This window comes from Podarcis pityusensis (genome assembly GCF_964106645.2).
Source record: "Podarcis pityusensis genome assembly, chromosome: 2".
NCBI classification, from domain to species: Eukaryota; Metazoa; Chordata; class Lepidosauria; order Squamata; family Lacertidae; genus Podarcis; species Podarcis pityusensis.
Genome location: NC_138029.1, coordinates 21616830 through 21644149, shown reverse-complemented (window position 1 = coordinate 21644149; position 27320 = coordinate 21616830). Strand labels below are relative to the sequence as shown.

The following is a 27320-nucleotide window of genomic DNA, read 5'->3' as shown; positions in this document are numbered from 1 at the left end:
TATGGTTTGTCGGCATGGACGTCTCCCTGAAACCACAGCTGATTTCTATGCAGACTGCAAGGTTGGTAAATTGGATGAGGTACCAGGCCTATGTGAGTCAACTTGTGGGTGTAAGCTCTCTTGGCTGCATCACCCATGACTTGCATTTGTGTGTGTGTGTGTGTGTGTGTGTGTGTGTGTGTGTGTGCGCGCGCGCATCCCCATAGTTTCATGCTTGCTGGATATGCAAGTTGAAGTACTTGACAATGCTGCTGCTGCTGCTGCTGCTGCTGCTGTTGTTGTGATCAATTTCTCTCTCTCTCCCGCTTCTCAGATGGAAGCTGGCAAAGGCAGAGTGACTTATTAAGCAAGCAATAGGGGAGGCACAGGAAGGAGGGCCTCAGAAGATGATCTCAGGGTTTGGGTAGGTTCATATGGAAAGAGGTGGTCCTTGAGGTATTGTGGTCCTGAGCCATTTAAGGCTTTATAGGTCAAAACCAGCACTTTGAATTGGGCCCAGAAACTCATTGGTAGCCAGTGCAGTTGGACCAGTGCATATGGAGCAAGATGCAATGGCTTGAGTGCTCACTGGGTCTGAATACAGTCATAAAAGGAAAGGTAAATGGACCCTTGACCATTAGGTCCAGTTGTGGCTGACTCTGGGGTTGCAGCACTCATCTCGCTTTATTGGCCAAGAGAGCCAGCGTACAGCTTCCAGGTCATGTGGCCAGTATGACTAAGCCGCTTCTGGCGAACCAGAGCAGCGCATGGAAACGCCGTTTACCTTCCCACTGGAGCGCTACCTATTTATCTACTTGCACTCTGACGTGCTTTGGAACTGCTAGGTTGGCAGGAGCAGGGACCGAGCAACAGGAGCTCACCCCGTCGCAGGGATTCAAACCGCCGACCTTCTGATCGGCAAGTCCTAGGCTCTGTGGTTTAACCCACAGTGCCACCTGCGTCCCAAATACAGTCATACCTCAGGATAAATGTGCTTCCGGTTAAGTATTTTCGGGTTGCGCTCCGCGGCAACCTGGAAGTAACGGAGTGCGTTACTTCTGGGTTTCGCCACGCGCGCATGTGCAGATGGTCAAAATGACATCATATGCATACGCGGAAGCGGCGAAACATGACCTGTGCACGCACAGATGTGGGTTGCGTTCGCTTCAGGATGCAATCAGGGCTCCGGAATGGATCCTGTTCGCATCCCGAGGTACCACTGTATTGCCAAAATGTCACCCCGCTCTGGCCATCTGTCATGGATGCTTTAGCTGAGATTCCTGCTTTGCAGGTGGTTGGACTAGATGACCCCTAGAGTCCCTTCCAACTCTACAATTCTACGAGCCTATGTTTCAGGGAGCCACAGAAAACTCTTCCTGCTTGGCAGCCGATAATAATAATAAACTACCCGGCTGAATTTTAATGCCTCTTTTCTGCCACGCAATGGTGGCTCCCCCATCTCACTTAGTTTACCTGCCTTCTTGCTTCCTCTCCTAACACAGAATGGTTTCCCATTGGTGGTCCACGGACCCCAGGGGGTCCACGTGACCCACCCACGGGGGGGGGGGGGGTCCTGTGGCACCATTCACAGAACAAAAACCACCACAATCAAAATATTTCAAAAGCAGCGGGTCCATGGGTTGGCTTTTGAAAAACAGGATTTAACTAATTGGGAACCACTGCCCTGACATATTTATCCAACCCATTCCATTTTTGCCGACAGATCTAGAGGGAGAATTGGTGATCCACCGCCCTGTGCCCTAGCTCCCCCCACGCAGGAACTTCCCCCACCCTGGGTAGAGAGAGACCCGCGAACAATGTACTTCTCCATTCTTGCCTGGCCTTGATGTCCCAGTCCGGTGTCAGCAGGCCCAGATGGGGCCTCAGTCAGCATATTCACTATTGTATATCTATACAGTGGTACCTCGGGTTACATACGCTTCAGGTTACATACTCTGCTAACCCAGAAATAGTGCTTCAGGTTAAGAACTTTGCTTCAGGATGAGAACAGAAATCGTGCTCCAGCAGCATGTCAGCAGCAGGAGGCCCCATTAGCTAAAGTGGTGCTTCAGGTTAAGAACAGTTTCAGGTTAAGAACGGACCTCCGGAACGAATTAAGTACTTAATCCGAGGTACCACTGTATTTTCCATTTTATCTTTGTATGCAGATACGGTTCAAGCCTTGAAATAAAATTCTTTGTCAGCATAACTTTTGTGAAAATTATTTATATACTTACTTATTTATAAAGGGGGGGGGCACATTATCTACCTGGCCTGGGCCTCTGCCTGGCTCTGCAAGGCCCTGGGTGTCAGGTCCGCTGCGGATAATCGAGGGGATTTACTTCTACAGAAACGTGCATAGGAGGGAGGAGGCTGGGGGTGGGGCTGCAGTGCGATGCTCTGTCTCTCCAACAACCTGGAGCAGGCGTGCCAGCTTGGCACCGCGACCGTGGGTGCCATGCAGCGTGCATGGCCCTGGCACCGAAATTGGTGGGTGTCCCGGCCCATCCACGGGGAATTTTGTGGGTGCTCAGGCACCCCAGGGTGTTGGCACTATGACATGGAGGGCGGTGGACCGGACAGGACCGAGCAGGGCGCCTGGGATCCCACTCACCCTCCCCTCCTGCCCGCCAGAGCATCTTTGCAGAGCAGCCTGGGCGGGGTGGTTCCCTTTCCCAGACGACGGGGCTGCAATGCGGGGCTCTGGGCCGCATCCAAGAGAGGAGGAGCCTCCTGCTGCTGCTGCTGCCCTCCTCCCCCCTCCAGTTCGCGACTTGGGGGCCTATAAAGCGGCATCTCCGAAGGCGGCGCCTTCTTCCCCCGTCGAGAACTTCGCGGCTCCGTCCCAGCCTCGACGCCGCCTCTTCTCCTTCTCCTCCATCTCTCTCCAGGCCCAGCCGCTGCGCCATGAGCCACCATCACCACTCCGGCGCCATCCGCGCCACCTCGTACCGCCGCACTTTCGGGCCGCCGCCCATGCTGTCCCCGCTGTCGTACTCCTCGTCCCGCCTGGCCTCGTCCTCTTCGGCCACGCGGCTGCTGAGCACGCCCTCGACGGCGGCATCCATGCGCTCCTACCGGGCCGGTGGCGGCGGCGGCGCGATGACCTTCCGATCCTCCAGCGCGCCGGCACCGCGCTACTCCTACGGGGCGGCCGAGAAGCTGGACTTCTCGGTAGCCGAGGCGCTGAACCAGGAGTTCCTGGCCACGCGGAGCAACGAGAAGCAGGAGCTGCAGGAGCTCAACGACCGCTTCGCCAGCTTCATCGAGAAAGTGCGCTACCTGGAGACGCAGAACGCGGCGCTGCTGGCCGAGCTGGGCCACGCGCGCTCCAAGGAGCCCACGCGCGCCGCCGACCTCTTCCAAGACGAGCTCCGCGAGCTGCGCAGGCAGGTAGACGCGCTGGGCAAGGATCGCGACCGCCTGCAGGTCGAGAGGGACAACATGGCCGAGGATCTGGCCGCCCTCAAGCAGAGGTGAGGTGGGGGCGGGGGCGTGCCAGGACGCCGGGGTCCTCCTCGGAAGATGGAGGGGGCAAGCCGGGCCACATCCTGTGCGGAAAACTGAACTTCAGCCTTGTGCGCTGTTTTAAGTTGCTGGGGCGGGGCGGGAGGGGTTAATCGCGGCAAGCGGCCCCCCCCCCCGGATTCCTGGGTTCTCCTTTGGGTGGTGGGAGGGTCCTGAGAAAGATGAAGCAAAAGACAAGCCAGAACTCAATTGGAGTCAGCCCCCCCCCCCCAAAGGGATCCTTCTGGGTAGATGAAGATGAAGTCAGCCCGGCCCCCAAACGCATCATTTGGAGTAGATGAAGATGGTTGCCTCTGATCTCGCGCAGAGTCCCATTTCCCACTCCCTCAATATTCAGAAATCTTTGCTAACTCTCTCTGCTTGGAAATAGGGAAGAGGTAGCGTCGCACTCTGATGGCACTTCTCCCTCCGAAGATAGCAAGACTTTTAATTGGTGGCAGCGCCAGAGAGGCACAATTCCAGGTCCTCTTGCAAAAGGGCAGGGTTAGGGACTCGGCCTGAAATAATAGCCACCCCTGTCCTGCCTCCAAGTCAGCAGAGTCCATTGATGCAGCCTAGCGATATGTGGGTTAACAGTGGCGTAGCGTGGGGGGTGCCAGGGGGGCCGGCCGCACCGGGCGCAACATGGGCGGGGGGCGCGCTCGCACTAGCAGCTCTCTGCCCCTACTAAAATCCACGGGTTAGGGAGCCCGCGCTCGCTCGGCTTGGCGAGGAGGTCGCGGAAGGGGGAGAGCGAAGCCTTCTGCCGCGGGCAAAAAAAGGAGAGGAAGCCGGGTGGGCGGGCGGGCGGGCTGGCTGGCGGGGGTCTGGCTGCGCCTGCTGCTGCCGGTGCAGGGCAAGGCAAGCAGAGCGAGGAGGAGAGAGAGGGGAAGGGGGGGGGAAGCAGCTAGGAAACTCTGCGGTGTGGAGGAGGAATCAATTAAGGAAAGAAAGCGAAAAGCCTTGGAGAAAGGGAAAAAAGGAAAGAAAAGAGGCAGCTCCAGGAGAGCGCGGGGGAAAGAGAAGCCTCGCTGCTGCTGCTGCTTGGGAGAGTAAATTACTGTACTTGCCTTGCCCCGGGTTAGGGGGCGCAAATTATTTGCCTTGCCCCGGGTTAGGGGGCGCAAATTACTTGCCTTGCCCCGGGTGCTGATAACCCACGCTACGCCGCTGTGGGTTAAGTAAGGAAGGTTCAGAAAGTGATGGTTTTAGACTGTGCACTTAACCGCCCAGGCTCTTTGGGTGGGAATACGTATTATACTTAATTGGCTTCAAAATGTGGCATGCCAGCTCTGTTGCATTTGGGGAACTTGCTCATTCTGTAAGTGTCCTTCTACACCCCAAAGTCCTGAGGGGTGGCATGACTGTGTAGCAGTGGGCCTTTCCGGGATCCAGACATTTCTTCCTTAGTTTCCAGCTCAAAAGCAAAGCAGCAAAAATGGGAAACGGCATTATATAACACCTTGTGGGGAAGGACAGTGCATCAGCTGTAGAGCAGTTGCTTTGAATGTAGAAGGTCCCAGGTTCATTCTCCTGCATCTCCTGGTAGGACCAAGGGAGACCCTGGTCTGAGACCCTGTAGGGTCTCTTCTTGTTGGTGCAGGCAATACCTCACTAAATGGACCAATGGCCAGCTTCCTAGGTTCCTGATATGATTGATAAACAAATGGGAACCAACTAAATCTATACAATTCTTTCTCTAATCCACTCATTACATTCCAACTGCATGCATTACAAATGATGAATCACTGCCCTGCAATCAGAGCACCTTTTCTTATTTTATTTTATTAGCCTTAGGCAGTGATGGGGGAATGTGCTGGATTGTGCTGGGAGCTTATTCTCAATCCTAAAAGAGGGATTAAAGTTGCACCCCGGTAAACCTGGGATCCAGTGTTCCTGGGCTGTATACCCACTGCTGCATAAGAGTCTGGGACAAGACAACAATTAAGGCCGCAATCATAACCTGGAAGTAAGCCCTGATGAGTTCAATAGGACTTCCTTCTGAAAATACATGGTTAGGCTTGTGCATGGAATCCTATGCACACTGAGAACCGGACATCCTGGGACTTGCTTTTGAGTAAGTGTGTCAGGATTTTTCTGCACTGACGGTGTAGGTCTGGGAGACTCGGAGGCATTGAATTTGAACTTTGATGACTTGCAGAAGGAAGAGTTGCAAGCCAGGAATTCTGCACTTTGGAAAGGTTTGCTAGAATCTTTTCGTTTTGGTTCCGCCTCCCGATGGAGATTGTGGAAAGATGGTTGATTGGAAACTGTTCCATCCAGAACTGTGTGGAGGGATAAATTAAAAAAACAAACAAACAGCCACAATAAAAAGATGTCTTGGGAGATATAGGGATTCTAGGAAGGTTGATACACGCAGAAAATAAGTAAGACTGGTCCTTGAGATGTGTCAGCGGGGTGGGAAGGGTGTGGTGGGGAATAATTCTCCACTAATGGGATGAGTCCAACGTGGCAGGAGGATGCGGCAGCTAGACTGGTGACTGGGAGTGGCTGTTGAGACCATATAATACCAGTCCTGAAAGACCTAAATTGGCTCCCAGTACGTTTCAGAGCACAATTGGTGCTGATCTCGTCCCAGTATACCTGAAGGAGTGTCTCCACCCCCATCGTTCAGCCCGGACACCGAGGTCCAGCTCCAAGGGTTTTCTGGCGGTTCCCTCACTGCGAGAATCAAGGTGACAGGGAACCAGACAGAGGGCCTTCTCAGTAGTGGCACCCACCCTGTAGAACGCCCTCCCATCAGATGTTAAGGAAATAAACAACTACCTGACTTTTAGAAGACATCTGAAGGCAACCCTGTTCAGGGAAGTTTTTAAAGTTTGATGTTTTATCGTGTTTTTAATATTCTGTTGTGAGCCGTCCAGAGTGGCTGGAGAAACCCAGCCAGATGGGTGGGGTATAGATAAATTATTATTATTATTATTAGTGACAAAGGGCAATAAAGCAAGGGATGCAGGAGCAAAGAAGAGCTGTCTACATGCAGTGTGGGACCGTGGGTATATGTACCTGAAAACAGGAAGGCGATGGTGGAGAGTGGCAGGGAGGAGATGAACTTCTGTCCCTTTGTGTCATCCATGAGATGTCTGGATGGGGCAGGGTGCAAGGAGATGGCTATTTCTGGTACTTGGTAGAGGGGGAGCAGTGGGGTGTGGCGAGAGAGCTTCCGCCACAGCAATAACGCCCTTAGCCAGAGAGCTCTCTATTCCAGGGGCAGTATGATGAGGACAGGGGGAATCCCTGTGAGCTGGCAAGGAATTGTGTGAGGTGGGTAGCCAGTGTGGGTGGGGTAGCAGCAGCCTCCTTAAAGGGGGGCATGTGGTTCGCATGGAGTCCCATGCTGCACACGCAAGAGGGGTTCCTCCCAGGGCATTGCAACTTCCATGCGCACATCACTGTGCTGAAAAGCAAAAGCAAGCAAAGCCACAGCCTCAAGACTGCATTCCCCATGGCACCGTGGGGTGGGGTTTGAATTTCTGCATCCTGGCATCGCTCATGCTGTGGCAGATGGGGCAGGGTGGGGGTGGGCTATTTGGGAAGAAGAGAAGGGGGTGGATAAGGCATGCACAAGGAGCAGAAGCCTGGGAGAGAGGTGGGGTGTGGTCCCCTTCAGCCATGCAGAGTGACGTGGGACTTGCCAGGTTCTCCAGTCTCCCTGCCCTAATAGTGCCATCTGTCTCCTGCGTCAGCTCAGGGACTATGGGAGATGGTGGCGTTGGTGTTGCGGGGTGGAGTGGAGAATACATCACTGGGGAAGGGTGTGACAGCATCCATCTGTGTCTTGAAAAACCATCCCTTCCCAAGGAGGAGAATGGAGAATGCAACTTGAATAAACATGGAATGGCCAAAAGCTTCTGATGCCAATGCAAAGCATTTCTGGAACGGTCTCAATTTCACTTGATCTCCATCTCCACCTCTAACCAAATGTTCCTTATTCCTGATACTTCTCAGTGACTTTCCCCTACTCTTCCTGCACTGGCTATCTGCTTTAGGTAAGCCCTGTGGGTGTTACCAGCACAGGGTCGACCGATGTCAGGGGGCTGGAGAAGTCTGTTTGGCATTGTGTTCTTGTGATGTAGGGGTGTGGCGGATGGCAGCAAGGGGGCGTAGAAGCAGGAACTCCTGGGTGCGGCTCATTTGACTGGTTCTTGCATCCTGCTTTGCCTATAAAAGCAGAGTCCAGAGCGTGTTGTTGTTGTTTAGTCGTTTAGTCGTGTCCGACTCTTCGTGACCCCATGGACCAGAGCACGCCAGGCACTCCTGTCTTCCACTGCCTCCCACAGTTTGGTCAAGCTCATGCTGGTAGCTTCGAGAACACTGTCCAACCATCTCATCCTCTGTCGTCCCCTTCTCCTTGTGCCCTCCATCTTTCCCAACATCAGGGTCTTTTCCAGGGAGTCTTCTCTTCTCATGAGGTGGCCAAAGTATTGGAGCCTCAGCTTCAGGATCTGTCCTTCCAGTGAGCACTCAGGGCTGATTTCCTTCAGAATGGAGAGGTTTGATCTTCTTTCAGTCCATGGGACTCTCAAGAGTCTCCTCCAGCACCATAATTCAAAAGCATCAATTATTCAGCAATCAGCCTTCTTTATGGTCCAGCTCTCACTTCCATACATCACTACTGGGAAAACCATAGCTTTAACTATACGGACCTTTGTTGGCAAGGTGATGTCACTGCTTTTTAAGATGCTGTCCAGAGTGTAGGGAGGAATAAAAAATAGACTGCTTCTGGAATAAGGAAAAGGATGTCGGGAGTTTATGCAGCAGAGCAGAAGTGTCACCAAAGTGGGGAGTGTCACCCGGGGGAAGATGACAAACTATGGAGTTAGCCCTATTATTAGCTCTTTGCTGTTCTTTGTCCTCTACAGGCTGGATGAGGAGATGCACAAGCGCGAAGATGCTGAAGGGAACTTGGTTTTGTTCCGCAAGGTAAGTGGGGCTCTAGGCGGGGCAGGCTAGCCCACTTACCCTTGAGTAACTGTAGGGTGCCAGCACACTCTGCTGTTTGCAAACTGCCGCACGTATTAGCTCCTGCACTCATACATGGGTGAAGGGTCCTTGAACAGTAAAGGCACAAGCCAAGTTCTTGAAAGCAGCTTTGGGCAGCTGTGGCTGCTGTCCGTGGTGCTGAACTGAGGCACCCTGTTCTCTCCCCCTCAGCCCACCATCGCAGCCTGGCGGATGAGGCTGGGATTACCTTGTTTGCTTTCCCCGATCCTTCTCTGACCCATATGTATTTTACGTTAAAATGGAAAGGGGCTTGCTGAGGTTCTGATCATGGCTCGTTTCTCCTCCCTGGTTTGGTAGGATGTGGATGATGCCACCCTCTCGCGCCTGGAGCTGGAACGCAAGATTGAATCCCTCATGGATGAAATTGAATTCCTTAAGAAACTACATGAAGAGGTATGGGAAATAACGGGGGTGGCCTTTGAGTGGAGGGCAGATTTGAAACTTCCTTTTCTCTCTCTCTCTTTTAGTTTTTTATTTATATTTTCAAATTTATACATTTCAACAGTTTTCCAATCAATTTGACATTTCAAAATTTGACTTCCCCTCTTTCTGCGATTCCTTGAATTCATTTTTTTCTATCTTATGCATCTCCAAATTCATTTAACTTACTCATTTCTTTATCGACTATAGATAAATACTCTTATAAAACTGCAGATTATGACATTAATCCCGCTAATATTTTTATCTGTTTACAATTTATCTGTAAATATTCAATAAACCATTTCCATTCTTTTATGAAAAGTTTGTTATCTTGATTTCTTATTCTTCCGGTGAGTTTTGCCATTTCTGCATATTCCATAAGTTTTTGCATCCATTCTTCCTTTTCTGGGACATCTGCTTCTTTCCACTTTTGGGAAAGTAACATTCTTGCCGCTGTAGTCGCATACATAAATAAATTTCTATACAATTTAGGTAGTTCTGTCCCTATAATTCCCAAGAGAAAAGCTTCTGGGTTTTTTTGGGTTTTTTTACAAATGTTAATTTAAATATCCTTTTCGATTCATTATATATCATTTCCCAGTAAGCTTCAACCTTACTACAACTAGTTCATTGACTGGCTTACATAGAGGCATTTGAGAGAGCAGCTGAACCCTATACAACTGGACAGGTGTGCCATTTGTATTGACGGCAGCAGCTGCTGCTTCCACTGAGGGCAGAAGACTGGGCTCAAACCTTATCTGTACATGCCTCGCAACAGGAATTATGTTTTATCCCAAACTCATGGCTTGCTCCTGAGGATGGTGGCAGCCTTGGGAGACAGGTAAGGGGTGGCAGGAGAAGCAGCAGAAGTGGGCATGGGGTAGGGGAAGATTTTGTGCACGGGCTTCATGGGGATCCCATTTAGAGTCCTTTAACATTTCTGATGTTCCGAGGTTCTTGCAGAAGCCATTTTGCTTGTGCTCCATCTGGTGGTAAACAGCAGAAGTGCAGTTGCATCCCTAGCCCCACCCTTGGGTGCATGAGCAGGATAGCTTGTATCCAGAGTTATGAATAATAATAATAATAATAATAATAATAATAATAATAATTTATTACTTACACTCCGCCCATCTGGCAGAGTTTCCCCAGCCACTCTGGGCTGCTCCCAACAGAATATTAAAAACACGATAAAACATCAAACATTACAAACTTCCCTAAACAGGGCTGCCTTCAGATGTCATCTAAAAGTCTGGTAGTTGCTTATTTCCTTGACATCTGATAGGAGGGCGTTCCACAGGGCGGGCACCACTACCAAGAAGGCCCTCTGCTTGGTTCCCTGTAACTTGGCTTCTCGCAGTGAGGGAACCGCCAGAAGGCCCTCGGCGCAGGACCTCAGTGTGCAGGTAGAACAACGGGGGTGGGGACGCTCCTTCAGGTATGTAGATTTGCAGGACTGATGCAGCTGAGAAACCCTTGCATGCAGCAGATAGTCACTTGCTTCTTCTTCTTCTTTGTCTAGCAGTGAGTAACAGTGATACAGTTGCACCCATGGCCCCACTCTGTAACTATGTAACTGTGCTGTATATGGGAATTTTGTACTAATGTGTCCATCTATCATTCAAGACTGTGATACTTTATGCTTTAAATTTTGGATTCTTTTGTTTTCTTTCTTTTTGTTATGTTTTCACTTTTTTTTTTGTTAACAAGCCAATAAAATAAAAAGTGGAAGAAGAACAAGACAAAACTGATGCCCCCCCCACCGTGCTGTGGGGCATGGTATAGGGTATGCACATAGCGTATTCACCAACTTCAAAGTATTTTATTCCACGCACAGATACCATAACATAAGAATACCATAACATATATCTTATAATAGGAACATTACCCCAAATCAGTTTTCTACAAGCTCATTGCCCAAATAAATTCCTGTTTGAATCAAGTCAGTCCACGCATTTCCTCTATGCCAGTAAGTGACCTCCTCACCTGTTTCCTCCAGTATTCTGCCACATACAAGCACGCTTTCTCCCCAAATCTTCATGCAAACACACATGAAGCTATTCCAGCAGCTGGAATAAAACAGTGCCAAAGTTTGGTAACCCTCAGTGAGACAGAAAGAAAGAAAGAAAGAAAGACACACACACACACACACACACACACACACACACACACACACTCTCGCTCTCTCTCTCTCTCACACACACACAGAGGGAGGGAGGGAGGGAGGGAGGGAGAGAGAGAGACTGACTGACTGACAGACAGACAGACACAGAGACACAGAGAGAATAAATTGTTTTTTTTCTCCAGCCATTCTCAGCATCCCCTCTTACCTCTGAACTCCCCCAATGATTTGGGGGAAAGCTTAGGACTGCCTAACATCTTACAGGCAGTGTAAGAAGAAAACAAGGTAGTTCTGATTAGTCCTTTTCCTTATGCAAAAAAGAAAAGAAAAGAAGCAAAATCGAATGGCAGATTTCTCCCGCCTCTGATGTGCCACACCTATAGATTAATAGCCAGATCCTGTTGCCTAACTGCTATTCTTGACCAAATTTCTGTGCTATTTTAAAAAAGTTGTTTTGCTCAATCTAGCGTACGTATCGCATTTCCGCTTTATATTTCTTTCATGACATGTATTAATGCTGTTCATCGCTTTGGGGGCTCGGGGGGCCAAAAGTGGTATATAAATGAGACAGAAACCGAGAAGCATACTTTCTCTGCCACGTAGTCTCACGTTAGGGAGTCTATGTATAATGGGCCTGCGTCTCCTTGTGGCTGTGCTCCTCTGCATTTGTGCTCTCTCTTTTTGTAGTATCTCCTCTTACAATCTCTCTGCGTGTGATTTGTCATGTCTGTGTTCCTTTGCATCTTTGTATCTTTGTCCCCATCGATGTCTCGGCGCATGCAGGAGCTGAACGACATGCAGGTGAGCATGCACAGCCAGCAGCAGGTGCAAGTGGAGGTGGAGCAGGCCAAGCCGGACCTGACAGCTGCCCTGCGGGACATCCGCACCCAGTATGAGAGCATCGCGGTCAAGAACCTGCAGGAGGCCGAGGAGTGGTACAAATCCAAGGTACCTAAACTGGGTGCAGCTACAAGGGTGGTGTTAGGGGCTGGACCGGGGAGGAATGTTGGGAGCTGCCCCCCCATGTACCTTCCTGGGAAGAGGAGGACAGTATAGATTTAGAACAGCGGTTTGCAGAAGGGCATAGTTCAGAGGCTGCAGAGGGGAGAAGCTGGGAAATATTGGGGGAGCAGCAGGAAGGAGAAGCACCAGGGGAGAGGCAGTTTGCAAACTCAGTGTCTCTTGAAAGCATTCCTGACCCCCCCCCCCGGACCAGGTGTGCTGTGAGAGTAGGAGAACAGAAAGCACAGATTAGCCGGCGCAAGGGTGACGTAGAATAGGCGTGACTGAGGGGGTGGGACTTTACTTGGAGCAACACCATTATCTAAGAGATGATGATAATAATAATAATAATAATAATAATAATAATAATCATAATCATAATCATATAATATATTATTTATACCTTGCCCATCTGGCTGGGCTTCCCCAGCCACTCTGGGCGGCTTCCAAAAAAATATTAAAATACCGTAATACATCAAACATTAAAAGCTTCCCTAAACAGGGCTGCCTTCAGATGTCTTCTAAAAGTCTGGTAGTAGTTGTTCTCTTTGACATCTGGTGGGAGGGCGTTCCACAGGGAGGGCACCACTACCGAGAAGGCCCTCTGTCTGGTTCCCTGTAACTTGGCTTCTCGCAGTGAGGGAACAGCCAAAAGGCCCTCGGCGCTGGACCTCAGTGTCCGGGCTGATTGATGAGGGTGGAGACGCTTCTTCAGGTATACTGGACCGAGGCTGTTTAAGGCTTTAAAGGTCAGCACCAACACTTTGAATTGTGCTCGGAAACGTACTGGGAGCCGATGTAGGTCTTTCAAGACCGGTGTTATGTGGTCTCGGTGGCTGCTCCCAGTCACCAGTCTAGCTGCCGCATTCTGGATTAGTTGTAGTTTCCGGGTCACCTTCAAAGGTAGCCCCACATAGAGCACATTACAGTAGTCCAAGCGAGAGATAACCAGAGCATGCACCACTCTGGCAAGACCGTCTATGAGCAGGTGGGGTCTCAGCCTGTGTACCAGATGGAGCTGGTAAACAGCTGCCCTGGACACATTCCTGCATTCCTTCATTTCTCTCTGTGAATATTGAATAAAGTACTCGGTAAGAACTCATGCTTCTTGGCATCCCACCATGGGAGGGATAGGATTCCCTGAAGCCTTGACAGGTGGGAGGGTGGGCTACATATCGATGGAGAGCCTGTTCTGGCTGGGAAGGATGGGAGCTTGAGTCCATTGACATTTGGAGACTCCATAGGCTCCCCTTTCCTTGGAGTACAGTCTGGGACGGCCGGCTATGACTACAGTGCCATTTCAAGACACACACACAAACAGCTCGTTGTTGCTAGGAATTATAGAACTGGTTGGAAGGGACCCCAGGGGTCAGCATGGCCAACCCTCTGCAATGCAGGAATCTCAGCTAAAGCATCCATGACAGATGGCCACTCAACCTCTGCTTAGAAACCTCCAAGGAAGTAGAGTCCACAACTTCCTGAGGGAGACCGTTCCTTTGTGAACTGCTCTTACTGTCAGAAAGTTTTCCGGTATGTTTAGTTGGAATCTACTTTCTTGTACAGTGGAACCTCGGTTTTCGAATGTAATCCGTTCCGGAGGTCTGTTCGACTTCTGAAACGTTCGAAAACCAAGGATCAAAGGGCTTATCAGCAAGTTCAATGAGGAAAATTGAAAAACACGCCTCGGAAGCTGTTTGACTTCTGAGGCATGTTCAAAAATGGAAGTATTCCGGGTTTTCGGCGTTTGGCTTCTGAAATGTTCGGCAGCCGAGACGTTCGAAAACCGAGGTTTGACTGTAACTTGAAGTCATTGGTTCAAGTCCTGCCCTCCTGAGCAGGAGACAACAAACCTGTTTCCTCTCCCATGTGACAGCCCTTCAGATATTTGAAGATGGCTATCCTATCTCTTCTCAGTCTCCTCTTTTCCAGGCTAAAGATATCCATCTCCTTCAACCGCTCCTCATATGGCTTGGTTTCCAGACCCCCTGATAGACTAGGAGATAGACTAGGAAATGGTCTTGGGGACGGGTCTTTCCCTTCTCTCCACTGACTCCCCCAACCGCTTGCAGTTTGCTGACCTGTCAGACGCAGCCAACCGGAACCACGAAGCGCTTCGCCAGGCCAAGCAGGAGATGAACGAATCCCGGCGCCAGATCCAGAGCCTCACCTGTGAAGTGGATGGACTCAAAGGAACGGTCAGTATGACGTCCTTCCTGTCCTCAGCCCCCTTTTCCTGTTCCTTGGGAGGCAGCAGCTGAGCAGCCTCCCATCTTTGCATAATGTTTTGTATTCTTGGGTGAGGATTCAAGGCTTCAACCTGAGCGAATGATGCCGTTGATGTCCTCTTCTGGCCTTTACGAGTTCACCAGGGATTTCACTAGATATCATTTCCATCATATATTTTCAAGTTTATCTTCAAAACCATAAAGGTTGAAAAACGATATATGCTGTGTAATTGAGCACAGAGGTCATTGGAACTTCTGACTTCTCTTTGCCCAGTGCCACATTTTGCAGTGTGATTGTGATTGTGTATGTATACATCCTATACCCTTTTAAAATGTGGCTCTTTTCTGGGGTTTGTGTGTGTGTGTTATTGGGTTGTTGTATTTATTCTGATTATGTATGTTGTGATCTTTTCTGTGAACCACCCTGAGACCTCTGGGTATAGGGCGGTAAATAAACTCAATACAGTTGTACCTTGGTTTTCGAACAGAATGTGTTCCAGAAGTCTGTTCGACTTAAGAAACGTTCAGAAACCAAGGCATGGCTTTCAATTGGCTGCAGGAGCGTCCTGCAGCCAATCAGAAGCTGTGGAAGCTGTGTCGGACGTTTGGCTTCCAAGGCAAAGTTCTCAAACCGGAACACCTACTTCCGGGTTTGTGACATTTGACTGCCGAGTTGTTTGTGTGTGAACTAAGCTGTTCGAAAACCAAGGTGCGAATGTAAATAATAATAATAATAATAATAATAATAATAATAATAATTGTGGGATGCCTATGCTCCAGATTCTGTGTCCGTTTTCGCAGCTGGGAAAAAAAGAGGACAACCATTTTCAGCCCTTGCCAGCCTTGCGCCCTGTTTCCAAGGCCTGGGAAGCTCAGAGTCCACAGTCTTGCCTGTTCTCACTCGGTTGAGAATTAGGAGCAGGATTTGGGAGTCGGTGTGGCTTCTGGGTAAGGTGTCCCTGAGACCTGCTTCCCTGCATCCCCCATGTAAGCCCCACTTGTGTTTTCCTCCCCAGAACGAAGCTTTGCTGAGGCAGATGAGAGACCTGGAGGACCAATATGGGGTGGAGATGGGCTCGTACCAGGACGCGGTGGCACGGCTAGAGCAGGAGATTCAGCACATGAAGGAAGAGATGGCACGACACTTGCGGGAGTATCAGGACCTCCTGAACGTCAAGATGGCCCTTGACATCGAGATTGCCACCTACCGCAAGCTGCTGGAGGGGGAGGAGAGCAGGTGAGGACTCCCCTATAGCTCTTTGCATGGTTCGGCCCATCTCACGGTGGGTCCATCTCTGCCTTTGCAGGATCAGAGGAGGAGAGCGGTTTTAAAGGAGCTCATTGGTTTCTCAAGGTCTTTATATTTTATTTTTGTAAATATGACAGAAGGAAAGAGATGAGAGAGAAAACACCGCCAGCTGTCATTAACAACACGAACATCACATGATTTCTAATTTAAATGCCAAGATTTAAATAAGCATACCATATGAGGGCAACTCCCCAATCATCACACATGCTCCCACTGAGATGCCCACCATTTTCTTTCTTCTTTTTTGATGCCATTTTTATTTGGTTTTACAAGTACAAAGCTATACGCCAAGAATAAAAAAACATATCCATATGTGGAGATTCCTCTGAATCTCAGGACTCCCTCCCCCTCCATGGAGTCCCATTTTAAACATTTATTACTGCATATTTTTCCATACTCCAGCATTTTTTTTATCAAACCATATTGTCCATGGTAATCATGACACTACAAGTGCGATCAAAATCCTGCCAATGTTTCCATCTGCTTTCAGTGGTCTCTTAAATAACTTATATGTTTTCCCCATTCTTTTATAAAGTTATTGTCCTCTTGATTTCTGAGTTTTCCAGTCAGTTTTTGCCATCTTGAGATGTGCACCATTTTCAATGCCCCATTGGGGTGGAACAGGGGCAGAATGGGGCAGGACAGAGGCGAACAGGGCACCGTATTTTTCGCTCCATAAGACACACTTTTTCCCTCTTAAAATCTAAGGGGAAATGTCTGTGCATCTTATGGAGCGAATGTGTGGTTCCTGAGGCTGGGAGGGGGGACCCAGGCTTCCCCCACCAGCCCCGACAAGCTCCTGAGCAGCTCTGGGGTAGCCCACGAAGCCTCCACAGGGCAGCAGGGAGCCTTGATCTCGCTGCCCTGGGGAGGCTTTGTGCGGCTATCCCTGGCTATCTTTGTGCGGGAGGTGGGGGAAGGGACAGAGTGAGGCTCTCTCACTTCCCCCACCTCCCGCAAAAGCCCCCAAGAGATGCATATTTTTTTTCTTGAATTCTCCCCCCCAAAAGTAGGTGTGCCATATGGTCAGGTGTGCCTTATGGAGCGAAAAATATGGTAATTCCCCACTTGCGCAAGTGGGGAGACGTCTGTATTTTAAGCCATGCGTTTTAAATGTAGAAAGGGCAGTGAGATCTTCAGGCCACTGAGTAGTAGTGGATTGCAGGAGTGGGTGGGTATTTGTCCTTCCAGCCTTGCAGTATAAGCCTCTCTGCCACCATAAGTATTTGCAGAATCCCTTTTTGTTGTCCACCCATTAGTTCCCACACCGCAGGATATCATTTAATAGTCACGAACTTCCACACATGCCAAGGATTTCTCAAAAACAAAGCTGGTAGAAACATCAATTCCTGATCGGGAAGAAGGCACCACATATTATGCCCCAGAAAGACGTTTATTTATATATAATTTTCATTGAATTTTCTGTTTTACACTTTAGAACAGGCTTCCTCAACCTCGGCCTTCCAGATGTTTTTGGCCTACAACTCCCATGATCCCTAGCTAGCAGGACCAGTGGTCAGGGATGATGGGAATTGTAGTCTCAAAACATCTGGAGGGTCAAGGCTGAGGAAGCCTGCTTTAGAATATTCATTTAAACAACCTTGAAATGTCTGTGACTTCCCTTTTTCTCTTTCCATGGCTTATTTGCATATCATAAATCCCTGCATATTTTACATAAACTAAACCATTCAGTATTCCATTACAATGGAACCTGGGTCCTCGAATGGCTTAGTTGATGAACAAATCGGCTCCCAAACGCCGAAAACCCACAAGTACCGGTAAGTTGTCTGGTTTTCGAACGTTTTTCAGAAGCCGAACATTCAGTGTGGCTGTCAGCTATTGTTTCTGGGGTGCCTGCGCCAATTGGAAACTGCGCCTTTGCTTTTGAATGTTTCGGGAGTCGAATGGGCTTCTGGAACAGATTATGTTCAAGAACCAAGGTACCACTGTATTACATCCAATGAGACTCGTTTACACTGTTGAATTTACCTTAACGTTTCCAAGAAGCGTTTTCAGCATCTCTCTGAACCAGCTAAGTCCTTCCTGGGGGACTTCATTGTAGAGCTCACTGTGGCTTGTTCCCTTCAGGATTGCAGTGCCGGTTCAGTCCATGGCCTCCTTCGGCTTCAAAACAACAGGTAAGCTTCTATCTCCAAATTTGGGATACATAAAAAATGCATCATGTGTGCTTACGCACACTGCTGCACACAAACATGGACTTTTGGAAGAGACCATGTTCATTGCTCTGACTTACACCCCTTTCCAGCTGTTGAGCTCCACCTCATCCAAAGATGGATTTATGGTTGACATTTCTGGGAGCACACCAACTGATTGCAAGAATCTACCCTGGAGGATCTTTCAGGAGCTCTGCCTACACTCGAGTAGGACCCTGGTAGAGACACATGCCCAGCTGGCATGTTCTCTCCCTCCTGGTCAATCGTTCAGGAGCTTCAAAAGCTTTCTTCAGCCCAAACATCACAGACACCGATGCCAACCGACACCGGCACACTTAGGGATCAGCAGAGTTTGCGCATCATGCGTAACAGACCTCAGCAACTCAGCATTTTGCCTAATCTATTTACATATAAACACACACGGAGCACTGCAACATGGCTCCCTCTCTCTCTAGCATCAGACAGCAAAGAGAAAAAGAACAAAGGACAATAGTCCCACTTCACGGAACACAGTAACACAAGCATCCTGTTTCTGTCAATTCCCACTCTGTGGAGTCAAAACATACACCGTCATCATGTGATAGACAACAATCCCATGACTACAATCACGGAGCAGGAATTCTAACATCATCTTCCTCACCCACCACAGACGACACCTGAGCTTAGCTTTTATTGCTGTTTTTCCTTGGGAACTGGCAGGAAGAAATCACACCTCTCTCCTCCCTCCTTCCAATCCCTTCTGATTTCACCCAGCTTGGACTGGAGTATTTTTTTGGGGGGGTGCTGGTGATGCAGGGGGAGGTGCATATTGTATTGAAACTGCCATGCCCTCTCTTCTGAATGCCCCCCTCCCTTGTAGTTTCAGAGCCAGAGCCAACGGTGGAGAGCCACTCTAGGAAGACAGTGCTGATCAAAACCATCGAGACCCGGGATGGAGAGGCAAGTTGTTTACCTTTCTTTCTCCCAAATTGAGGAGGAGGATAGAAGCGCCCAGACCTCAGTGTAGTCTTAAGCAGGAGAAATTCTCTATAGAGAGGACTGCATCTAGGCCTATAGCAAAGGGGAAGCAGGTTTGCCTGATGTGAGTGTCTGGAGGCAGTTGGAGGATGGATGGCGGCTAACAGATTGAGGTTGAATCTTGACAAGACAGAAGTACTGTTTTGGGGGGACAGGAGGCGGGCAGGGGTGGAGGACTCCCTGGTCCTGAATGGGGTAACTGTGCCCCTGAAGGACCAGGTGCGCAGCCTGGGAGTCATTTTGGACTCACAGCTGTCCATGGAGGCGCAGGTCAATTCTGTGTCCAGGGCAGATGTCTACCAGTTCCATCTGGTACGCAGTGTAATGGCTTGACTCTCCCACAGAAGCGAGACACCGGCAGTAATTATCTCAGGTTTATTGCTCAAACACATAAATCACTCCGGAGCTCCTTCACTCTGTGTCTGACTCCAAGTTAGCAGTTGCCAGTCTAAACTCCGGCTCTTCCTCTTCTTCCAACAGTGGAAAAAACCCTTCCGCTTCCGTTCTTTTGCCCTCCTCTCATTGACCTTTTCCTGCCTCCGAGTCTTTGGGCTAGCTATTCCCAGCCTCTCCCCTTCTGTCTCTGAGCTAGTATTGGTGTTTAGGGCTTTGCTATCTTCTGCTTGTCTGCTCTCTGAAACACTGCCACTGGACTGCCCCTCCTCCTTCTCACATTCCAGTCCGCATTCCAGTGTCCTTATCTCTCTCGGCTTGCTAGCTCCGATGACACGCAGGCTGAGACCCTACCTGCCCATGGACTGTCTCGCCAGAGTGGTGCATGCTCTGGTTATCTCCCGCTTGGACTACTGCAATGTGCTCCACGTGGGGCTACCTTTGACGGTGACCCAGAAACTACAACTAATCCAGAATGCTGCAGCTACACTGGTGACAGGGAATGGCTGCCGAGACCATATAACACCGGTCCTGAAAGACCTACATTGGCTCCCAGTACATTTCCGAGCACAATTCAAAGTGTTGGTGCTGACCTTTAAAGCCATAAACGGCCTCGGCCCTGTATACCTGAAGGAGTGTCTCCACCTCCATCATTCAGCCTGGACACTGAGGTCCAGCTCTGAGGGCCTTCTGGTGGTTCCCTCCCTGCGAGGTTACAGGGAACCAGGCAGAGGGCCTTCTCGGTAGTGGCACCTGCCCTGTGGAACGCCCTCCCACCAGATTTCAAGGAAATAAACAACTATCTGACTTTTAGAAGACATCTGAAGGCAACCCTGTTTAGGGAAGTTTTTTATGTTTGATGTTTTATCTCTCCTTCTTCTTCTTCTTCTTCTTCTTCTTCTTCTTCTTCTTCTTCTTCGCGGGTTTACTGCAGCTCAGGAGGCTCAATCCTCTCCTGCAGTTGGGACCTTTCTCCAGGAGGAGACCCAATGCTATTTGCTCTAGACAATTATTATGGAATCAGTTTGGCCAGTCAAGATTGTGTGGCTCTACATGTGGGAAGTGTTATATGAGCACTCGACATGTAGCTGTGTGGAGCTGAGACTGAATTGCCTCTGGCCAGGGTTGTGTGTGTGTGTGTGTGTGTGTGTGTTTGGAGGGGAAGAAATTCAACAAGGTACTCTAAGTTCTGGTCTCTGCGTAACAGGGATCTCCAAGCTTTTTTTTGGGTGGGGTGGGGAGAAGTGGACACAACTGGAATTCTGAGGAAGTGCTGCAGGTGCCAGTTCTGAAATGCATGTGGTGGGGGCACAACACGACACAAAATGACTGTGCAGGGTGCGGCACAATAGCTTCAGTGTAGGTGCAGATGAGGCAGTGCAAAAATGAACTCTGCAGGAAATGCAAACAGTTTCTCATGCATAGGAGCCAACTCCTAGGGGCCTTGACCTCCACAGTAAAATATTTGAGGGGGCTGATACCCCACAAAGTTGATGGGCATTCTCAATTAAATGGTGTGTGTGTGTGTGCCACGTCATGTGATCGATTGTGTGGGGTGGGGCTTACCTGGCCCCCCCACAATATTTTATTCAAGTTGGCACCCATTCTCTTGTGTGTTGTGGATTTGGGGTGGGAGACAGAAACATGGATTTGGGGTGGCGACACAGAAAGCACGAGCAGCCATAGAGGTACAGTGGCACGTCGACACCTCCGGCGGTATAAATCATGCAAGTAGTGCAAATTTACATGTATTAGCATAACCTTTTTTCTGTTTACATCAGCCACGGGGAGAGGCAGAGTGGTATACAAGAGACTGAAGTCTCCCCACTAATGCCAAGAAATCCCACCCAGCCTCCTCCCTCCAGCTTTTAACTCACAACTGCTCAAACCATGGCTGACCATCTTAAGGGCTAGAAACTTTTTTGTTGTTGGTTTAAACAACAACAAAATGAACCCTATCCCAAATGTAGCACTCAGGTGTGTTCCTTGCAAGGAACTGTGGAATGCCCTGTCTACGATCCTGTGAGCGTCGCCTATTCCACGCTCAGCAATATACCTATCAGACGGTCTTGCCTTTCCCTCTCGGCTCTGACCTGTTTTCTATCGGTTTTTTGCATTTTGTCTCCTGCAGGTGGTGACTGAATCGAGGAAAGAGCAGAGAGCTGAGATAGAGAAGTGATTTGGGGAGCCCCAGGCACCTCCTCCCTCCTTCCCCCCACCCCCAACGCCGTGGAGACGGGCACTCAGCTATCCAATGTGCAGAAGTCCCAGCAGCAGACCCCCCCCCACAAAGCCGCACTGGCCTTATTTATGATGATGGTGAATGATACCTCTGACCTCCAACCGCCTTCCCCCACTGTACCAGGCTTCCCCAGCCAGCCCTGCTCCTTCAATGTGCACTTCTAGCCTTCCTGGGGGGCAGCCTGGTTGCGACCCCAGCAATAACCACACACGGGTTGGAGACCGGGGAGTTTCTCCATCCCCGCTTTCCTCTTCCAGCTGCCTCCTACCTCTCTTAACCACGCAGTCTCTCGCCTTGCCCGTTCCAGCCAGTGTTGTCGTGAAAGAAGAGGAGCGTTGCCTTTCTACAGGGCGTCGGGCGTTAATCCATGAAAGCCCAGGCTAGGCTGGCACAGATCTACCAGTTGTGTGTAGAGCCTAACCCTGGTGGCGATTGAGAGATCAAGTCTGTAGGCCAGACACCCCCAAACTCGGCCTTCCAGATGTTTTGGGACTACACTTCCCATCATCCCTGACCCCTGGTCCTGTTAGCTAGGGATGATGGGAGTTGTAGTCCCAAAACAGCTGGAGGGCCGAGTTTGGGGGTGCCTGCCATAAAGCATTCATGGCTTTGCAGCTGGTAAGCTTTTCACATCTGGCAAGTTGAGTCAGCCTAGAAACACCAAAGAGGACCAAATGTTTGGTCGCAGTCCGTTGTTTACTGCCCACCCCGGTTGGCCTTGATACTGATTCTGCGTACCGGCCACTGAGACCAAAACCGCCGCTTTCAGGGATTCTCATGAATGAGAATCTCCTTAATCAAGAATGTAAGTGTGAGCTGGTGTAGCATATTGGCTAAGAAAGTGAGCTATGTTAATGGAGCAGTCCCCGGTTCAAACCCCACCTCTGCCATGAACTCGCTAGGTAGCCTTAGGCAAAGTTGTTCTCTCTAAGCCTCAGTGTTTTCCCTCCCCATCTGCAGTATGGGCAGATAATGCTACTGACTAAGCACATCACGTGAATTATCTCATTGCAATTCTTACAGCAGCCCTCTAAGTCAAGAATTACAATGAGCTAATTCACGTGATATGCTTAGAGCATCTGAAAGCACTATACAAATTCCATTTCTCATTATTTTGTCCTCCAAATCTTCAGACGTGTACCCAAGCTAGAAATCAGATTTTGCAGGAGGCTCTTTAAAAAAGCTTTCCCCCCACCCTGGCTTTTATGGGGTTTCGTTTATCATAAGGGTCCTAGTGACAATCTTAACAGGCAATCCTCTAACTGTTTACTCAGAAGTAAATCCCACAGCCTTAAAGCGATATTTCCTTGCCTCTTCTTTAGAGGCAATCCATAGGGTTAAATTAAATTAATTTTCTCCAATCAGCCAAAATGTGGTCCTTGAGAAAGACAACTTTTCAAAGGCTGAACTGCATACGGGCTGATTTGTGTCCTCCCGCCACCCCCAGGTATTGGACTTTTTCAGCCCCATCCAGCAGGGCAAAGGATTGTGGGAGTTGAGGTCCAACAGCATTAGGCAGGCCATAGCTACAATAGCAATCCCCTAGGGTGACCTCCCACACAGTCTTGCTCTCCTTTGCTTCCTTTCTTATCTTCTTGTGCAACCCCCTGCCTGCACTTTCTGCAACTTCCACAAGGGATGGTTCTGGTCTTATCAGGCAAGAACACAGCTGGACTTCCCCCTCATCTGTATCACATACAGGTTAGTCCCATAGGCGTGAAGAAGGCAGCTGAACAAAGAGTCCTTGGAATACAGGGAAACACCTAGGCGTGGCTTTTTAGTACAATCTGAGCTAACACGGTTAAAATAACTAGTCGTACCTCGGAAGTCGAACAGAGTCTGTTCCGGAAGTCCCTTCGACTTCCAAAATGTTCGGAAACCAAGGCGTGGCCTCTGATTGGCTGCAGGAAGCTCCTGCAGCCAATCGGAAGCCTCATCAGGCGTTCAGGTTCCAAAGAACGTTCACAAACAGGAACACTCACTTCCGGGTTTGTGGCGTTCGGGAGCCAAAACGTTCGAGTTGCAAGGCATTCGTCAACCAAGGTATGCCTGTAATATCTAATAAATGAGGGGAAAACACACACATCCATCCATCACAATTCCTTGACATGAATAAGTTTAGGTAATGCTAACCTGTGGGTGTCTGTGGGAATGGAGCAAAGGGGAATTGCCGCCACCCTGAACAATAAGTCTGATTCCCAGCTTCTTTCTTTCTTTCTTTTAAAAAAGAGCAAAATTTTAGCATGAGAGATATTAGGCAAAATGTGCACTTTTTTCCTCCTATTTTGGGTGACAAAGTAGCCTGATCCACCTTTGAATGTTTTACTCCCCCCAAAAACATTATTTTTTCCTGCAGATGTCCCTGTACTAACCCCATCGAAACATGATATATAATGACCTGAACGGTTCTCCTCCTGGAGAACAGTGGCTTCTCAACTTTTCTTCCCTTAAATCCAGCTTTTTCACGGCTGTACACATACTCAGATTTCTTTGACATCCTGTCTTTCCACTTCAGCTCTCTGTCACCTGATCTTTCCCCCTTCTTTCTCTCGTTTTCCCTTAACATTTCATACCCTCCAATCCAGAACTGACTCACCCCCTGTGGACCATTATGACAGGTGGGTGGGACTGCCCATCTGTCAATCACCTGATGTCATATGACTCAAATTTGATGATGCATCAGCAGGCAGAAGCTCATCTCTGATCTTAATGCTGTAGTCCCACAGACCAGAGATAATAAGAAAAATGCTTGTCTGCTTTTCTCTCTCTTCAGTTTAATGTTACCCTATCACATGAATAAAATGCTTACCACCTTGTAAGTAATACTTTTATGATTCATTTGTCTGGGCAGCTATTCTGAAAATAATACACACAGGAAAATGTGGCTTCTCATGACACACTTTGGGCTTAGCTGTTAGAGGGGTGCAATGCGACAGACTCAACCACCAAGGCAGTATAATGCGAGGCCACAGCAGCTTTTTGGGTTGGATCCTGTCAATTGTATCTGTCCATCCTGCTACAGGGGTCCTAGCACTTGAATCTATTTGTTGCCTTTGAGTACAAATAATTATGGCAGAGGCATTTAGTGTTTTGTAAGCATCTAGCTGACAAAAAGTGTTTCATTATTTACTCTTGATTGCAAGAAATCTGACATTTCAGGACTGAGGTTGTCACTGAAGGTTCAAAATAAAGAAGAGTACTCATTTATAGTAGCCATGACACCCATTTTCTCCCTACACCCCCTTCCTTTGGGACACCAATCAGGGATTTTTTTTCCTTTTGTTTTAGATCCAGTCTTATAATAGTCATGATGTCCAGGAACATTTGCAAATATGCTCTGGTTTTAAAATTCTCAGTTGGAGAAAACAGCAAAAGGACTTTCGGACCTAAAAGCCTGCAATCCCATGCAGAGTCTGGCATGTATCCAATTTGGTATAGGGCTGGGCTGTATTATAAGAATTTCTTTGGGATTAGTCGCTTATACGATGCTGCTGTCACGTTACTGAGTTCTGCAGCTTGATAACCATTTCAGCCTTGCTTGCATCTCTTCCTTATCATCCCTTTTTGATAATAGGCTTTGAAAACAGGGATCCCCTTTTTGGGTTTTGGTGCTGATTTTCCCTCTTTTTGATAGCCATGTTGCCTGTTTCCCATATTCCTACTCAGACCTGGTAAGAATTCATGGTGCTAATTCCACCATGCTAATAGCACTCTTCATGAACAACCCAAACTTGCTCCTCTCTGCCTCTTTCTCCCCCACTATTTTATGCCGGTTCCCCAGTAACCCCACTATTTTGTGCTCTTTCCCAGCATGCGCACATACAACTGGCTTTCCAGAACATCCTTCCCTTACAACTTGGCTTGCCTCACTGATGTCTAGCTTGAGAAATAATGATGTAGTATCAACCCCACGGGACAATTCCTTGTCTCCCACACTCCTACGAAGAAACAGGGTACATGGAGACTCTATGAATGGTTGCAGTAGACCTCTGTTTCTGGTGCTTCTTGATCTCCCCTGACTAGTGACAGTTATCTGATGACAAGTGGCCATTGTGTGAAATGGGCCATGTACTGCTTCCAACCAGCCAATAAACAACATACTGAGAAGTCCTCTGTGTTCTGTGCTTTCTCTCTCTCTCTCTCTCTCATGCTTGGTGGTCTTCCTGCGACTCCTGCTGAACTCAAATGTATTCGTTTGCTCTTCCCCACCATTTGACCATTTGCATGTTGGAAAAAGTTTCACCTGCCTAATTTTTGTGCTGCTGTAAAAGGCATAAGAGGGACACAGGTGGTGCTGTGGGTTAAACCACAGAGCCTAGGACTTGCCAATCAGAAGGTCGGCGGTTCAAATCCCCGCGACGGGGTGAGCTCCTGTTGCTCGGTCCCTGCTCCTGCCAGCCTAGCAGTTCGAAAGTACATCAAAGTGCAAGTAGATAAATAGGTACCGCTCCGGCGGGAAGGTAAACGGCGTTTTTGTGTGCTGCTCTGGTTCGCCAGAAGCAGTTTAGTCATGCTGGCTACATGACCCAGAAGCTGTATGCCGGCTCTCTTGGCCAATAAAGCGAGATGAGCGCCGCAACCCCAGAGTTGGCCACGACTGGACCTAATGGTCAGGGGTCCCTTTAACTTTTAAAAAGCCATAAGGGAAAGGGGCATAATAAAAAAAAGGTGGCACACAGTTCATGCATCATATCAAAACAAACTGTGGTTCAGTGTGGATGCACAGCATACTAGTAAACACTACTGAAAAGTGACCACTTTTTTTCCCATCTATAAGACGCCCCCATGTATAAGATGACCCCAATTTTTTAAGCCCAAAATTAAGAAATAAATATTTTAAACATCAAACAGTGAGGCAAGCTGTGTAATGGCGACTGTTCCTCTAAGCCCACCCTGGATGCCATCACTGAGCTCCTTGCAGGGGAGGGACGGGCACACCGCGGGGCCTCAAGAGTCTGCCTACTCCCTCCTACTCAGCTGCCCTACAGTTGGGGGGGGGAGAGGCAGCGCAGAGCTTGCATACGCCCAAGGGGCAGAGTGCAGTTCGCTCCCCTGGATGCTTGAGAGCGGAGCAGAAAAAAATCAATTTGATTTCTGCAGTTCCCGGCCACCGGGGACACGCCCTCGTTCACGCTCAGCTGCCCGGCTCCGTGAACCACTCGTTGGCCGAGGGGATCAAAGTCATCTCACCCATGTGCTGCCTCCCCTCCAGCTGTAGGGTGCCTGAGTGGGAGGGGGGAGGCAGACTCCGGAGGCCCCACAGTGCACCCTGCCCCTCCCCTGCAAGGAGCTACAACTGCCAGACAATGTATGGCACATACCTGAAGGAGCGTTTCCACCTCCATCATTCTGCCCGGACACTGAGGTCCAGTGCCGAGGGCCTTCTGGCGGTTCCCTCCCTGCGAGAAGCCAAGTTACAGGGAACCAGACGGAGGGCCTTCTCGGTAGTGGCGCCCACCCTGTGGAACGCCCTCCCACCAGATGTCAAAGAGAAAAATAACTATCAAACTTTTAGAAGACATCTGAAGGCAGCCCTGTTTAGGGAAGCTTTTAATGTTTAATAGGTTATTGTATTTTAGTGTTCTGTTGGAAGCTGGCCAGAGTGGCTGGGGAAACCCAGCCAGATGGGCGGGGTATAAATAAATAAATAAAAATTAAGTACAATTTATTTATATATTTAATTGCAACACTCAGAGTATAAGACTACCCCCAATTTTAAACTTTAAGAATTTGGGGGGAAACCTCATCTTATACACGGAAAAAATACGGTAACCCTCCATTCCCTGTCGTTGCCACGCTACCTGGAAAGTTAAAGCAGTTTTCAAAAAAGGGAGAACAAAGTTATCACTATGAAATTTGCAACCACGATTCAAAACATAACATAGGTGGAATCAACACACATATAAAA

General features: G+C 49.0%; 1 protein-coding gene across 1 annotated transcript; it reads left to right on the top strand.

Annotated features, from left to right (window-relative positions):
- Positions 1 to 1919: 1919 nt before the first annotated feature.
- On the top strand, positions 1920 to 21456 carry PRPH (peripherin). The gene is made up of 9 exons (XM_080994733.1): positions 1920 to 3455; positions 8370 to 8430; positions 8809 to 8904; positions 11834 to 11998; positions 14122 to 14247; positions 15294 to 15514; positions 17675 to 17724; positions 18620 to 18699; positions 21302 to 21456. The coding sequence occupies exons 1-9, from the start codon at positions 2887 to 2889 to the stop codon at positions 21347 to 21349; spliced, it is 1416 nt and encodes a 471-aa protein (XP_080850859.1). The 5' UTR covers positions 1920 to 2886; the 3' UTR covers positions 21350 to 21456.
- Positions 21457 to 27320: the final 5864 nt, after the last annotated feature.

What these genes read in the sequence shown, in the direction of transcription:
- PRPH (XM_080994733.1), top strand. Translation starts at nt 2,887, where the DNA reads ATGAGCCACCATCACCACTCCGGCGCCATCCGCGCCACCTCGTACCGC. An exon ending in ACTTGGTTTTGTTCCGCAAG is followed by an intron (nt 8,431 to 8,808) that starts GTAAGTGGGGCT and finishes CTGGTTTGGTAG; the next exon opens with GATGTGGATGATGCCACCCT. An exon ending in CTGGAGGGGGAGGAGAGCAG is followed by an intron (nt 15,515 to 17,674) that starts GTGAGGACTCCC and finishes TGTTCCCTTCAG; the next exon opens with GATTGCAGTGCCGGTTCAGT.